Below are 16,831 nucleotides of genomic sequence, written 5' to 3' on the forward strand. Positions count from 1 at the left end.
TGCATTAAAGTTGGTAGACAGTACAGGGTTGATTTCAAAACTGCATATTGCTGTATAAATCTCCACTTTCAAGTATACTTAGGATTTAACCAAATGATAACTGGTTTGCAGGAGACTGCCCTTACAAAACTATATTTCTCCTTTAAAAAAATATGCTAAATAGAGTTTAGCTAGAACCACTTAAAAATTGTAACACCATACTATCATCTGACATAGCCTGTTAGGACTATTTTTCTATTTCATAGCCTTATAAGGAACAGAGTTCTTAAGGAAGTGCTGTGTATATTTCAAATCTTGATTAATCATCTTTATAGTAGATTCAATTGTATCATGTGGAATTTCTGCTTGTACTGAATAATACATCATTATTTGAGAGCGCCTCTACATTCACAGTGACAGTAGATACTTCAAGGGGCAGAATGGTGTGGGCCAACAAAAATAAAAACTCAGAATACAGATTCTAAGACCCACTTCTACATGAAATTCCTACTCTGGTAAGTTTATCTTTCACCAGTTACATACATGTCTTAGCATAAAGTAAAAGGACTTTTTCTTTATACATACAGAGGACACAGTTTTTATATTTACTTTAGAATTCAAATATAATTTTCACTATAAACATACTAGGATAATACGTATATTGGCAATAAAAACTATGACTAATTAATTTCATCAGGATGTACAACTACCATTACTCACTAAATTCAGTTATATGTACTTCCCAGATATATCAGTGTGAAACTTACAATACCAGAAACAAAACTTATTCAAGTAATGATTTTCCAATTCTAAAACATTCATTTCTTAAGTGTTAGATAGTAAAGGTTTTCATTATTCAATTAAAGAATACTAAGATGATGAACATTCTTTGTATAAAAATGTATGGACTAAAGTCTCACTTTTACCCATTTAACTTACAAACAAACACTTTGCAGTTTCAAATCAGTCACATACTATCTTCCCCCCAGGGCCATCTACAATAACATAGAAGAACTGATGGTCTTGATGATTTCCTGAATACTAGATTTTGAACTCTTAAAGATGAAAGGAAAGATTTACCTCTAGAAGAGCATCAGCTGAATCGTGAAGACAGAGGACCAGGGTCCCTACTCGGGCCATATTGTTGACATACGAAAAGGAAATCAAGAAAATAGCTACAAGGTGATGCAGGAACATAATGCCAAAGTCCTTAGGGAAGGAAAAACACAGCCATGTTAGATCTTAGAGGACGGCAATATTTCCATTCATCTCTTCTGTTATTCAACAAGTATTTCCCAAGTTCTTAATGGAGATACTAAAATGAACAAGATGCATTTCCTACCCTCTGGGAGCTCACTATAGAGTGGCAGAGACACAAAGGGGTCCAGTGACTATGAAGAATGTGATATACACCAGGATTAAGGGCAGATCATAAAGGGTGTTTTGTATATAAACCAGAGAATTTGAAGCTATGGGAGAAATTGCCTCAGAGTTTCAAACAAAGAAAGATATTAGTTGGATCTCTACTTTAGGAAAATCTTTAGGGCAGCACCAAAGGTCTAACAGAACTACTTCTCCAACTACTGTGGCTGAGGATTCTGCATCCTTCTCCTGGAATGCTCATTGGGAAGGGAAAATAAGAACCCTAATATGGGGCTTTTCTGATGAATCCTACACAAGCCCTAAATTTGAACCCGTAGCCATTAGAAAAAGAAACTGGCAAAAGTAATGATAAATGCACCACCTTTATTTCATGTGGAGCTGCTGGTCAGCCCATGTGAAAAGATCATCTTTCTCTGACACTGATTCATCTACTGGCCATCTGGACATGGTTTGTTATGATGTGGAATTTCTGTTGCTTAGAAATACAGTCTCTCATTTACTAATATTCTTACCCTTATTTATTTTTAAAAATTTATTTATTTACTTGAGAGAGAGAGAGAGCATGCACACATGAGTGGAGAGAGCAGCAGAGGGAGAGAGAGAATCTCAAGCAGACTCTCCACTGAGCTCAGAGCTCCACACACAGGCTTGTGTGGAGCTCACGACCCTGAGGTCATTACTTGAGCCAAAATGAAGAGTTGGATGCTTAACTGACTGAGCCACCCACGTGCTCCTTTGCTCTTATTTGTAAATCTATTTCTTCCAGAGTATACTTGAACTTCTTTGGAATTTAAATGCCAACATCGGCCCTAATGGTGATCTACTCGAAGCCATTGAAAAATAAGGCTAATCATTAAAGACAAATAAATTAGCCAAATGAAAAGCATATTATGAAACTAAGAAAGAGAACAAATATGTGTGTATGTATGTATGTGTATGTGTGTGTGTGCATGTACATATATATATATATATAAACACCTTCAATAAAAGCCATACAATCATTATTTTATGTGTTGTATCTCCTTACCTTGATACCTTTAAGTAGGCACTAAATTTGATCTAAATAACATTTTTAAATAAATTGTCAACTTGGACCCTATCAAGGCAGGGTAACAACTCCCATCCTCAGGTTTGTTATTGCTGAAAATGACTGATCCTCAGGTTTGTTATTGCTGAAAATGACTGGAGTGTAGGTAGGCACGGGCTTAGCTGCAGGAACCTTAGCATCCTAGGTTGAAAATGTTCTCCTGCATTTTTGGTGGTAGCAATTAAGTAGAAATATTGTGATTTCTTCTTGGCACTCAAACTGAGGACTGATTCCAAAGACCTTATTCAAAACAGACCAGTCTGATCACCAGTTTCACTGGTGTCCCCCACCTTCTGCTGTTCTGCCATATTGTTTCTGGACATCTTCACAGTCACCATCAAGGGCTCCTTCTATGTTTGCTGCCTAATAAGGACCCTGATCTCAGCTCCCATTCCAGTGGCTGTCCTTATATCAATTATTAGAGATGGAAAAAAGAAATCAGATGTAGTCTTGACTCAAAGTCAATTAGAACGAGTCTGAAATGAAAGGATTCAAGGAAGAGCCATCCAATTTTCATACCAGAATCTGTTAAGATAATACTGTTTTTTTCTTATTACATATTAAATGGCATTTAGAGAACCTAGAATACCCTCTTAGTCTGTTCTGTGTAGGTTTCACAACAGAAATTCCTGGATGCATGTAAAATTCCAGCTACTTGGACTCCATTGCCAAATGTCAGAATGAGAAATGGCATCCTTACTTCAGTTCTCCATGGGAATTTCTCGCAAAATAAAATATTAGTGGTAAAAGGCCAGAAGGATTACCCTCATTAAAACAGAAGTCTGTGTTCTGTATGATGGAACTCTCTTTGCAATGATTGGGATGCAAAGACTCTTGGAAATAATGCTCTATCTCCAGGCGGCACCAGAAATTCATCATGATGTACAGGTTTTTATGAAAGCAAAATTAACTCACTTCTCATTAGGGGGGAAAAAACCCACTGAAAACAATAAGGAACTTGTTCTCTAAATTTCTATTTGCTGGATAAAGTACTCATAATTTCATATGGTTTCTTTTGGAAATAATCTTAGCAACAAATAAAGCAAAACACTTGTGAACCTTCTAAAAAAAGAAACAAGACCAAGATTTTAAGTGATAGCTGATTTAGATGTAGATGGGTAGTAAAGAGTCATTCTCCTACACCATACACAAAGATAAACTTTAAATGGATGAAAGACCTCAGTGTGAGACAGGAATCCATCAAAATCCTAGAGGGGAATAACAGCCTCATCAACTTCATTCAAGACTCCAAAGGCAAGGGAAACAAAAGTGAAAATGAACTTTTGTGACTTCATCAAGGTCAAAAGCTTCTGCACAGCAAAGGAAACAGTCAACAAAACAAAGAGGCAAACCACAGAATGGGAGAAGATATTTGCAAATGACACTGTAGATAAAGGGCTGATATCTAAGATCTATAAAGAACTTCTCAAACTCAACACCTAAAAAACAAATAATCAAGCCAATAAATGGGCAGAAGACAAAAACAGGCACTTCTCCAAAGAAGACATACACAGCTAGCAGATGCATGAAAAATGTTCATCATCATTAGCCATCAGCGAAATTCAAATCAAAACCACATTGAGATACCACATTACACCTGTTAGAATGGCAAAAATTGACAACGCAAGAAACAACAAATGTTGGAGAGGTTATGGAGAAAGGGGAACCCTCTTACACTGTTGGTGGGAATGGAAGTTGATATAGCCACTTTGGAAAACAGTGTGGAGGTTCCTCAAAAAATTAAAAATAGAGCTACTCTACGACTCAGCAATTACACTACTGGGCATTTACGCCAAAGATATAGATGTAGTAAAAAGAAAGGGCATATGCACCCCAATGTTCAGAGCAGCAATGCCCCCAATAGCCAAACTGTGGAAAGAGCCGAGATGCCCTTCTACAGACAAATGGATAAAGAAGATGTGGTCCATATATATAATGGAATATTACTCAGGCATCAGAAGGATGAATACCCACCATTTACATCAACATGGATGGAACTGGAGAAGATTATGCTGAGTGAAATAAGTGAAGCAGAGAAAGTCAATTATCATATGGTTTCATTTATTTGTGGAGCATAAGGAATAGCATGGAGGACATTAGGAGAAGGAAGGGAAAAATGAAACAGGGGGGATTAGTGAGGGAGACGAACCATGAGACACTCTACACTATGGGAAACAAACCGAGGGTTTTAGAGGGGAGGGGGGCAAGGGGATGGGTGAATCTGGTGATGGGTATTAAGGAGGGCATGGATTGCATGGGGCACTGGGTGTTATACAAAAACAATGAATCATGGAACACTACATCAAAAACTAATGGTGTACTGTATGGTGACTAATATAACACAATGAAAAACTTAAAAAATAAAGAGAAGACATGTGAGATTTAAAAAAAATATGTATGAAATATTTCTAAAGTACAAGGCAAAGAAAAGACTTCCTTCTCAGATGCAAATGACATGGATTACCTTTCCTGAATTTAACAAATAAAATTAATATGATAAACTTATAATAGAAAATTACCTGATTAGAAATGAGGTAATTATCACCAGGTTGCCCATTTAACAAATTTTCAAATTCTCTAAGGGAATGGACAGACAACACCATAAAAAAAATTTTTTTTTGAAAGAGAGAGAGAACAGAGAGGGAGAGTCTAAGAGAGAGGAGAGAGAATGTTAAGCAGGCTCGCTGCTTAGCACGGAAACTGACATGGGCTTGATCTCAAAACTCTTGAGATATGACCCGAGCCAAATCAAGAGTTGGGTGCTTAACTGACTGAGCCACCCAGGCAACCCAGCAACACTGTAATTTAAAAATGATTTCACTGTATGGCAACTACAACAACAGTTCACATCTCTCAGGTCTATTTGTTTTGTTTTACTTTGTTTTAAATAGTTTATTTGAACCTTCAAGGTACCTAGAAAGTTGTGTGACTTTTTATAGAATAACATGTTATTTTCATAGAGATCAATAACACTGTCTTCCTATCTCTTCACTTGGGATTTTGCAGCTTGAGGGTAAAACTCAGAAAGCTGGGGAGAAGCAAGTTGTGCAAGAAGTGGCAATGTGCTGGCAATGTGCAGGGGACAGCGGCCATGTAGGCTCATCTCCACCACAGCCCAAATGCACAGATGGAGACAGGAGGATCTCAGACACAACTTACATATGGCAAGAAAAACCACAGGTACATTTTCCTTTGAGGGAATATGAAAAATAGGTTCTCAACCTGTGGCTATAGCTTAAGTCCTGATTAATAAATAGCATGAATATAAAAATAAAAATAAAAACACATAAATATATATCCATATGTGTGTATATACATATATATATCTCTATATATGTATCTCTATCTCTGCCTTTTAAAGAACTAAAAAACAAGAGACTGAAAAACCATCTTGGTCTTGAGATGATGACTGAAGTAAAAGTATATTCATGATGATTTACAGAAATCAGTTGATTCTGATTTGCCCCATATTAGGTAATTTGAGGAAAATTATACCTTTCTCTTACTCATGCATGGCGTGAAAAGTTCACAGAAGGTATTTAAAAATGTCAACTTTTGGGTATCTGCAGTCTTCCTCAATTGATTTGGCTATTTTATTTTTAGCTGGCCTCGAATATTGGTGTACTATAAAGAGAACTGGTTAAATGTGCCATTAAAAAAAAAAAGGTATTTCAAGTAACAAGGCTCTTCAAAAACTGTGACTTGAATTCACTGTCATTCTCATGGACAGCCTATGTATGTTAGGGTAAATATTCATAGGAAAACGTAGGAAGGGATAAAAAAGTGTGATTGATTTGAGAAATATTTGTTCAATTATAAAATGGAGTAGTTCTGACAGATATTATTCAGCTATCCCTTCTCTAAATTTCAATCTATGAATAAAACTTCATTTACACTAAATCTATAGTCACATTTATTTCAACACTTTTTCCCCAACAGACTAGATTTTTCTACCTTTGAACTAAACATATACGGACTGAGGTCTTTATGGAAGAGAACTGTCGCATATGGACAGCATTCTAAAAACAAGCTGCGTGCTAAGAAATTGATTAAAGACGTCCAAACTTACTATTGCTACTATCAAAATGTTCGAAATATATGTACTGATATGATTTAAATACCTCTACTAGCCGATCTCAAATCTGACATCCTAACTATTCAGCAGATACATACATCTAGGCCACTCTAGTTTAGAGCAGAGAATGGCACAATATGACCCCCAAGCCAAATCTGGTTCTCCATTTATTTTTGTAAATAAAGTTTTATTAGAACACTGTCACATTCATTTGTTTAGCTAATGTCTATCGCAGTGTTCTTCCTACAGTTGAGTGCTTGCAACAGAGACTGTGTGATCTGCAAGTTTAAGATATTTACTACCTGCCCTTCACAGAAAAGTCTGATGGCCCTGACCTTAGAGCCCATCTAAGGACATATTTTGGGAAACTTAAGTCATGTTATCAGAGATGTGACAACTGCATAGTGTCATGTTCAACTTCATCAAATTTTCTTCAGATAAAGGTTTATAAGAGATTTAATTTTCATAGCTGTTCAGTAAGATATTACTCTCAATAATTAGTAAGTAATCAATAAGATATTACTCTTAAAATTCAGATAAACTATAAAAAAAAGTTTTGGCAGACAGCTATTAAAATTCTCATGAAAAATCACAACTACAACTTCAAGAAAATTTGAAAATCAAGGAATTTTTTCACCAGTTTTTAAAACAAAAGCTGTCTGTCCGCAGGCATTATTACTTTCCCTACTGCTAGACGTACTATTACTTTATAGCTTCTGGGAACATATATAAAGTGAAATAAAGAACCGCCGCATAAGCAGTGTTTACCCAATCTTTCTCCTGTGTAACATTTATGATAGCATTTCAAGATCAAGAACTCATAATCTTGTCTCCTATGAATTATTTAGTTAATATTTAATCTTTAATTGATTCTATTACTATGGAAAGGATACAATAAAATTTTATCTCTACAACAGAAAATAGTAAGATAGTGCCACTGATTCCTTTCCAGGGTGCCTGGCCAGAGGGCAGAACATTAATTTGCAACTCTCTGGAGTCCTCCTCCACACTTGATTTTCCTTTCCCCGTCAAAAGAACACTCTCCAAATACACCATGCTTTCAAGTGACATAGATATTTTTCTTAATTGTATACATATGGTTTTTTCCTCACTGAACTTTGGGTCTTCAGAAATTTTCATCACTGGTAGTTCTTGCCACATCCCAAGTACTTGGAGTTAGAGGCCTTTTATATAACCTTCTGGGCTCCGTTTAAATTATACTTGCCTACTCACACTAACTTGTACAGCTTTTAATGCTAGGAGGGTCACTTCTGAGAGATTTTAAATATACTTGATGCACAGGTTTCAAACTTTATTCTCTCTCCCTTTCAGTATCCCTGAGGACAAAAGCAATGGTATCAAGTAAACCCATTCATGTTGAAAACATCCAGAATGATCAGTAGGGGGCAGACTGTGCTCGAGTAAAATCGGAAACATCCCAGGACTCAAAAGTCATCACCTTCCTCTTTACTGCAAAGCCCTTGATACACAAAATGACAATGGCAATCAAGGACTCAATTTTGTGCTTTAGATGAAGATGAAAAATGTCTTCTTCAGGTCAGCCAAGTCAGGGTGATGCTGTCAGTTGTCAGAAGGGGTTCAGAGGAACGCTTACTATTCCCACTGGCCTTATCTCTTGTCATATAACTCCTAGTCCCTTCAGCTGTTGGAACTCCCCACTCTAATTCACAAATAGCCAGAACTCTGCCAGCAGAATTCACCTGTCAAGCTTCTTCCTGCCCCCATGCAAGCTCTGGCCATGCAGGTTCTTTGTTGTTGTAGTTGTTGTTATTGTTTGTTTGTTTTGTAGCTGGAACCCTGGTGTATCTCTTCTCTTCTCCAAGACCCACTCCATTTGGACTACCTGGTGAACTCCCATCTACCTTCCAATAAGGCCCATTAATTCTCAAGCTCCAAAGGCTTTGTCTGACACTGTGATTTAGTCACCTAAAGTAAGTACTATTAGAACTGCATTTTATAATGAAACCAAGGCACAGAGATGCAGTGTAATTCTTCCAAAGTCACACAAAAGAACAGGCTAGAGCCAGACCTGTATTGGGTTGCATGTGACTCCACAGCCCATCTCTAACGATGTGGCAGACGGCTGCTCAGAAACAGATGTGAGAAATGAGGACTGTGAGGAAGGGAGTCCTAGAGAAAGGACACTTCTGAAAACACACAGAAGTGAGAGACTAACAAATGGAACACAGTCCATACCCAAAAGGCAGGAAGAGAAGGGAACCAAGAGCAAAGATACAGAGTTAGCTGTGAGTGGAAAGGGCGCCCCTCCTTAGGAGGCCAAAATTAAGGATGTGGGAGTCGGTCTATTGGTATTTATGCGGGTAGAAACAGAGGGAATTTTGGAGATGGGGAGAGAGTTAGAGCTATGATAAACCGGAGTGGGTGTTTTCCCAAGACCCCAGTGGGTGTTCTCCCAAGACATCAAGGATGACTTGAGAACAACTCCTCAGAGGAAGCTGAATGATTGAACCTCCCCCATGAAAGTGGAACCTTCCAAGTGCCAATGGCACCTCCTGGGAGAACGAGGGACTCCAGAGGCCCTGGACCTAAAGACCCAGAACCATAGATCAGCAGCACGGCGTAGATCCTGGGGTGTGGGTCTCCCTGCAGTGCAGCAATGCTGCGGCCCTATGCGCCACACAAGAAGAAGAGGCTCCTGGCTGTCGCCCCCTGCACACCACTGCCAAGCCCCACGACTGCCCAGTGCCTGGGTGTTGGGATGTGACAGCGAAATAGGTTTAAGAGCCCTTCCCTGGCAAGTCACCCGGGGAGTCTGAGTGCCGGAGGAAGCCACTAGTTAAGGCAGCCTTTGAATAAAAACCTGTATAATTGCCCCATAAAGCATACTCCTTTTCCAGGCGACAGTGTCCCATTGTTCTCTCTCCAGCCTGCACAGAGCAGTGAGTTGCAATGTTCTGATCACAGGTGGTTAGCTTATAAAATCAGCCGCCTCTTCTTCCCTTCTTCTCATGTGAAGACACAATAGTGAGAAAGGACAGGCGTAAAGCCTGAGAGTCTGGGATATGTGCCTCAGAGCTTGGACGGCAAGGTGGTGCTACTCCAGTCACACACACAGGAGTGTGAAGGAGACATCAAGGGGCCTGCCCAACTGTGTCTCCAAGGAGCAGCTCCAAGGTGACATGGAGAGACAATACCAGGTCGCGTTCCACCCTTCTTGGGATCCCGGGTGTCCTGTGGCATGATTTGAGCTTTTTTTTTTAAAGATTTTATTTATTCGTTTGCCAGAGAGAGAGAGAGTACAAGCCGGGAGAGTAGCAGAGGGTAGCAGAGAGTACAAGCAGAGGGAGAGGAAGAAGCAGGCTCTCTGTGGAGCAGGGAGCTGGATGCAGGACTCGATCCCACGACCCTGGGATCATGACCTGAATGGAAGGCAGACACTTAATGAACTAAAACACCCAGGCATTCCTAGCTTTTCAAACTAAGAAAGGACACACTAATACCAGCTGGGGTCCTTGAAGTCCTTGCTCTAGAAAATACTTAAGTAATCTACACCAGCAGTTCTTGGAGGTTTTGGTCTCAGAACACTTTTATATTTTCAAAAATCACTGAGGACATCAAAAAGTGTTTGTTGATGTGAGCTATATATCTCTTTAGCCTTTGTCACATTAGACATTAAAACTGAGAAATTTGAAAAACATTTATTAATTTAAGTAAAATCTCTTACATGTTAATGAACATAAATATTTTCCTGAAAAATAACATATTTTCCAAAATTAAAAAAAAAATGGTGAGGACAGTGGCAGTGGCAAAGAGATTATTGCAAATCTCTTTGATGTCTGGCTTAAGACAGGAGAGCTGGATTCTTTTCAACAGCTGATACATTCAAATTATTGCCCTAAGTTATTCTATCTAGTTGAAGTATATAAGGAAAATCTAGCACCAAACAGTTGGAAAAGGGAGAAGTATCTTGACAGTCTTTTCACATAGTTATGAACATTTTTCTTTGATATTGTATGCGAATTTGACAAGTGGGATATTCTTAAAGGTTAAGTACAATGTAGAATCTAAAACCATACCAATACCCTTTTCATATTCTTTTACATTTAATTCCTTTGGTTTGCCTTGACCTTTGAATGGATATTTTACTCATGTATGACTTTGTAGCATCATGCATTAGTCACCTGGAAAATACTGGTTCACCGAGTTAATATTTTTAAAAACCACTTTTATCAACATCCCTACCAAACTCATCAGGTAAGTCTTTAAGGATTGGGATATTATCAAGATCTCACTGGTGGACAGGGGTCTTCCAAAAATCTAATTTTTGCTTGAAGGCTTGAGGGTTTTTTTTTTTTTGCATTAACATATAATGTATGTATATATATGCATATATACACATATATGTATGTATATAATATATTATTTGTTTCAGGGGTACAGGTCTCTGATTCATCTGTCTTACACAATTCACAGTGCTCACCATAGCACACACCCTCCCCAATGTCCATAACCCACTCACCCCATCCCTCCCACCCCCCTCCACTCCAGCAACCCTCAGTTTGTTTCCTGGGATTAGGAGTCTCTTATGGTTTGTCTTCCTCTCTGGTTTCCTCTTGTTTCATTTGTCCTCCCTTCCCCTATGATTCTGTCTTGTTTCTCAAATTCCTCCTATCAGTAAGGTCATGTGATAATTGTCTTTTTCTACACTTGATCTTAGCCAAAAGGCTGAGAAGCGATAATATAATTGTCTTTTTCTGATGGATTTATTTTGCTTAGCATAATACCCTCTAGTTCCATCCACATTGTTGCAAATGGCACGATTACATATTTGAAGTCTGCATAATTTTCCTATGTGTGTGTGCGTGTGTGTGCATGAGTGTGTGTATACACCACATCTTCTTTATCCATTCATCTGTTGATGGACATCTAGGCTCTTTCCATAGTTTGGCTATTGGGTGCATGTGGCCCTTCGGATCACTACATTTGTATCTTTAGGGTAAATACCCAGTAGTGCAATTGCTGGGTCATGGGGTAGCTCTATTTTCAACTTTTTGAGGAACCTACATACTGTTTTCCAGAGTGGCTGCACCAGCTTGCATTCCCACTAACAGTATAGGAGGGTTCCCCTTTATCCACATCCTCACCAACATCTGTTGTTTTCTGACTGGTTAATTTCAGGCATTCTGACTGGTGTGAAGTGGAATCTCACTGTGGTTTTTATTTGTATTTCCCTGATGACAGCTTGAGTTTTATCACTGACAACAAATAACGTCAATTTTCTTCTTGAAACAGTTTGGCAAAGTTACTTTGTGCATTTTCAAAAAAAAATGACTATCAAATATACAAGTTGGAATAACCACAATTTGTCAGTCATTCTGCTGAGTAAAAATGAGATTTACAGGAGAAAAGGAGCAGCTTATTCAGCTCACAACACAAAGCACTAAGTGCACGTGATTTTTCTCAAGACACTATTGGACAATGTCAGGCAGCCAAAGTTCTTTACGCCTACTTCCCATTTTATCACACAAGATATTTTTAAGTGTATACTCACGAATAGAGAGTAAATAAAATTAACACTTTCAATGCTTCACCGAGAACCTTCTTTATTTATTTATTTTAATTTATATTTTATTTATGTTCAGCATAACAGTATTCATTATTTTTTCACCACACCCAGTGCTCCATGCAATCCGTGCCCTCTATAACACCCACCACCTGGTACCCCAACCTCCCACCCCCCCCGCCACTTCAAACCCTTCAGATTGTTTTTCAGAGTCCATAGTCTCTCATGGTTCACCTCCCCTTCCAATTTCTCCTGGAAAACTTCTTAACTGACATTGTCTCTTCCTAAGCATGTAGCAGTGAAGAATACGGCTACTAGTACCGTTTAGGGATGCTGCCTGCAACTTTGCCCACTCTTACTTCTGGACTACGAGTATACTTTCAACACAGTCAGGAAGGCAAATGTCATTTTAGTATTATTATGGAAACAGTTTTCACCTTGCAGACCTCCATGGGTCCACAGACTACACTTTGAGAACTGCTGATCTAGAAATATGATTTCCCAAATCATTCAAGGAAATGATAATTAGCCATATTATTAGCAATAGCTGCACTAGTCAGGATAAACAAAATTCCAGGTCAAAAACAAAGCCTTTAAAACCTCAGTGGTTTAAAACAAAAGCTTGTTTCTTATACACTGCATGTTACCTTGGGCAGGGGGTGGGGCGAGTGCTGGTACTTTGCTCACCGCAGTCACTCAGGGACCCAGGCCGATGCAGCAGCCCCCATCTCAGATGTTACCCATCACAATACTACAGGGGAAAAGAGACACTAGAAGGTCTCACTACTGATTAAATACCTCAAAGTGACTCAAGTCAATTCTGCTCCCAGCCTACCAGTCACCTGGCCCCATCTAACCGTAAAAGGGGGCAAGGCTGAGAAGTACAATCCTACAAGTACCTGGGGGTAGAGAGGGGTTAATATTTGGTGAATCAAATGAGCATTTACTATATGCCAGGCACTGTTCAAAGAGTATGTATTATTTATTTATGCTCACAAAACCCCCATGAATTAGATTACATGAATCTCATTCTTTGGATCAGGAAACCAAAGCACAGAGAAGTAAAGTAACATGCTCAAGGTAATTCCACATTAGGAAGGGTGCTGAGCAGGCAGATGGACTTCAGAGCCCAAGTCTTTAACTTCTAAGCCAAAATGCCCATAATTGTTCCCCGGCCTAGAACTGAGAAAAATAATAACATTTTCATAAAGATAAATTTAAAGAACTGTCCTTTATTACGAGGTGTCCTTTCTCCTTTAAAATGTTAAAATTTCCCTTCCTTTATGAATTGAGGGTGATAAGTAGCAGGCGTTTTTAAAATCTTACTAGGCAAAGTAAAAGGTTGTCAACCTTAAGTTAATTCTTCTTTCTAATTATTTTTGCTAATTTTAATTAACCAAAAATAGCTTTGGGGGTTTTTGTTTGTTGGCTGGGTTTAGGGCTATGTGTTGATTCAACCAAATTTTGGCCATTATGTGCTAGTTAATGTCCTAAGCTCTATTCATCAAGCATTATATCAGTTTTCATGGATATTACTTCATATAATTCCACGCCATCCTGCTTCCTTATAAGGAAGATTATTGCATGTATTTTCTTTCACCTTAAAACTAACTGAAGCAGTAAAGATCTGGAGCCAGGCAAGCCCCTACTTGTAGCAACGGTTCAGTTACTCCCTGCAAAAGTTACCAGAGAGCAAAACCAAGCCCGTCAATAAGTTTCTTGCTGAACTTAACCATCATACCTTTCTCTGTTAGGAATCTTCTACAGGATGTAGTTTTTCTCTCAGGTTAAAGACCAAAAAAGCAACCAGCTGACTTAACCAGCTGGGCCCTGGAACTTGGCCATGGATGGTTTCCTACAAGGACTCTGAACACGAGCAGTGTTTATTGGCCAAGAGCCCAGTTTTTGAGCCAAACAGCAGCTTAGTTAAAAGGGACAGAGGGCTTAGACATGAGCAAACTGTTCCGAGCTCCACCACATTTATTAGTTTCTCTTGGAAAATTTAGATGTGCACGAGAAACACTCATTGCGAACAGGTGCTAAAGAACAGATTTTTAATAAAAATTAAACCTTGGGATATAAAAGATGTTTCCAGTATTGCTGAATACTGAGAGTACACCTGTTGTTTTAATAAGATACCTTAATAATTTTGGGTTCACAGAAGAAAGGAAGGAAAACAGGAAGAAAGGGAAGAAATGGAGGGAAGAAAGAAGAAAAAGGTAAGTAAGATAAAATTCTCAAAATATCATGGTAGCACATAATAGAACATCTAAATTATAAGTCCATTATACCAAATGACTACATCTGGGCCCGTCCTTTCCCTCTGGAAAGGTTAATAATAATATGTCTCATCACTCACCAAATAAGTACCAACCCTGGAAAGGATCAAGAGAGAGGCATTTGGAAACAGAGAAACTAAGAAAAAAAAAAAAAAAAAGATTGGCAATACTAGGATACTTCTAGGGAAAAAGCATTTATCAATATAAAAGCTACTTTAAAAGACTTATGAACTCATTAAGTCACAAAAAATGATTTCTAAACCTCACTTCAGTTATTGATTTTTAACAGTCTGAGGCATGCCTTCAGATTCAACATTTATAAATTCTGGCCCCTATTTGAAATGGCCATTCAAGTTCCTTGTCATTTAAGAGGGAAACCAAAGAAACATTCTTTACAACTTTCTATTCAAACCCTGTGAAAAGCCCTCCATCCTGAGTCGTTGATAGATGTCTTCGAACCTCTCTATTTTATAGTGAGGAGGCAGGCTGTTGTTATAGGGTTCAGTTAATAGTTGGTAGGGATAATACAAGATAGGGAATGTATCTGGCAGCCAAGATATTGGACTAATCCTCACTGATGGACGGCACAGCAGATCCTCCAGGCATCAGCGCGATGGAGACGAACAGTAAGAACCTGCAGTGACAGTCAGCAAGATGCAAAGGAGAAACACGAGAGCTGCGATTCACTAAGGAGAGATGGCAATGGGGAAAAAGGCCTTCCTTGTGAAAACCTGTGCTGATTTGGAAAACAGTGTGGAGATTCCTTAAGAAATTAAAAATAGAGCTTCTCTATGACCCTGCAATTTGTATCTACCCCAAAAGATACAGATGTAGTGAAAAGAAGGGCCATCTGTACCCCAATGTTCACAGCAGCAATGGCCACAGTCACCAAACTGTGGAAAGAACCAAGATGCCCTTCAAAGGATGAATGGATAAGGAAGATGTGGTCCATATACACTATGGAGTATTATGCCTCCATCAGAAAGGACGAATACCCAACTTGTGTATCAACATGGACAGAACTAGAAGAGATTATGCTGAGTGAAATAAGCCAAGCAGAGAGAGTCAATTATCATATGGTTTCACTTACTTGTGGAGCATAAGGAATAACACGGAGGACATTGGGAGCTGGAGAGAAGGGAGTTGGGGGAAATAGGAGGGGGAGACAGAGACAAACCATGAGAGACTGCGGACTCAGAAACAAACAGGGTTTTGGTAGAGGGTTAGGTGAGCTTGGTGGTGGGTATTATGGAGGGTACATATTGCATGGAGCACTGGGTGTGGTGCATAAACAACGAATTTGGGAACACTGAAAAGAAATAAAATAAAATAAAATAGAAAAAAAAATAAAACCTGTGCTGAGTAACTTCCCACTCTATGCAAGGAAGAAAAAACCAACTGCACCAGGAATGTCCAAAGGTACTTTGACCAGCTGAAGAAGGGAGAGGGGACATGTGTCTAAAACAGGCTATTGGTGTTTACTAAGAAAAAAACAGAGATGTCATTGTGAAACACTGAAAATATGTACCAGCCTGAGATCAGTTCCACGAATTTCACTGTAAAATCACTCTTCTTATACATAGGTGGTTTCCACACAGAGGCAAGATATATTTAAACCACACAACATGATACACTTCAACCCTAGAAAATGATCCCCTTATGACAGCTATTAGCTAACGGTCACTTGACTTCAAAAAATGAAGACTTTATGAGTCCTCTTAGCTCACTGAAAATACATGTTAAATGCACGTTGAGAAAATTCAAGCAAACAGAAGGGGTTTGGTGACTTTCGGTATGTAATGTCTCACTGGGATTAGGAGCCGAGTACAGTTATAGTCTTGCTTTTATTAATCTATTTGACTCTAGATGGCACAGCTAATTCTCAGTAAGCAAAAGAGAAACCACTAAAAATGGCAAAGAGCTGCAAAAGGGTTACTACCTCTAATGTCAGGAGCAAGGCAAGGCAATACAAGAATTGCTTACATGTCTAATCTCAGAGCAAATCACAGAAACTCGCTGGGTAAATTAGGGCTCTAATTCATTCCCACACAGCACAACCCTGAAAAATTTACATAGACTCACTATATATCAATTTTCCCAGCTACAAAATGGGAAGATATTCAACCCTCCTTTTTTTTAATGCAAGTTTTTTCTGTAGCTACCTGGAAAAAAGTGCTTCACAAAAGAAAACAAAATGCATATTACTCAGCCTTATAAAGGGAGAACATTCTGACATAGGCTACAGCAGAGATGATCCCGACGATATTATGCTAAGTGAGATAAGCCAGCCACAAAATGACAAATACGGTACGATTCCACTTATATGAGGTACACAGAGACAGAGAGTGGAATGGTGGCAGTCAGAGGCCGGAGGGGAGGGGACAATGGGGGAATTATGGTTTAACAGGTACAGAGTTTCAGTTATGCAAGATGGAAAGAGTTCTGGAAACTGGTGGCACAACTGTGTGAATATGTGGAAAACT

The 16,831-nt window shown here is 38.8% G+C and overlaps 1 protein-coding gene across 3 annotated transcripts in view; it reads right to left on the reverse strand.

Moving 5' to 3' along the window:
* The window catches only part of CERS6 (ceramide synthase 6), a 314,544-nt gene that overhangs the window by 57,082 nt on the left and 240,631 nt on the right, over positions 1-16,831 (reverse strand). For 2 of the 3 annotated variants that reach the window (XM_045066919.1, XM_045066920.1), the window contains exon 7: positions 1,060-1,188. The exons of the other annotated variant lie outside the window; for it this stretch is intronic. In XM_045066919.1, coding sequence (XP_044922854.1) covers positions 1,060-1,188 — 129 coding nt within the window. The remainder of the gene's footprint in view (positions 1-1,059; positions 1,189-16,831) is intronic. 3 annotated transcript variants of the gene reach the window in all.

The sequence above is a fragment of the Mustela putorius genome, unplaced genomic scaffold, assembly GCF_011764305.1.
Source record: "Mustela putorius furo isolate JIRA1106 unplaced genomic scaffold, ASM1176430v1.1 tig00003869_pilon_pilon_pilon, whole genome shotgun sequence".
In the NCBI taxonomy this organism is placed as follows: Eukaryota; Metazoa; Chordata; class Mammalia; order Carnivora; family Mustelidae; genus Mustela; species Mustela putorius.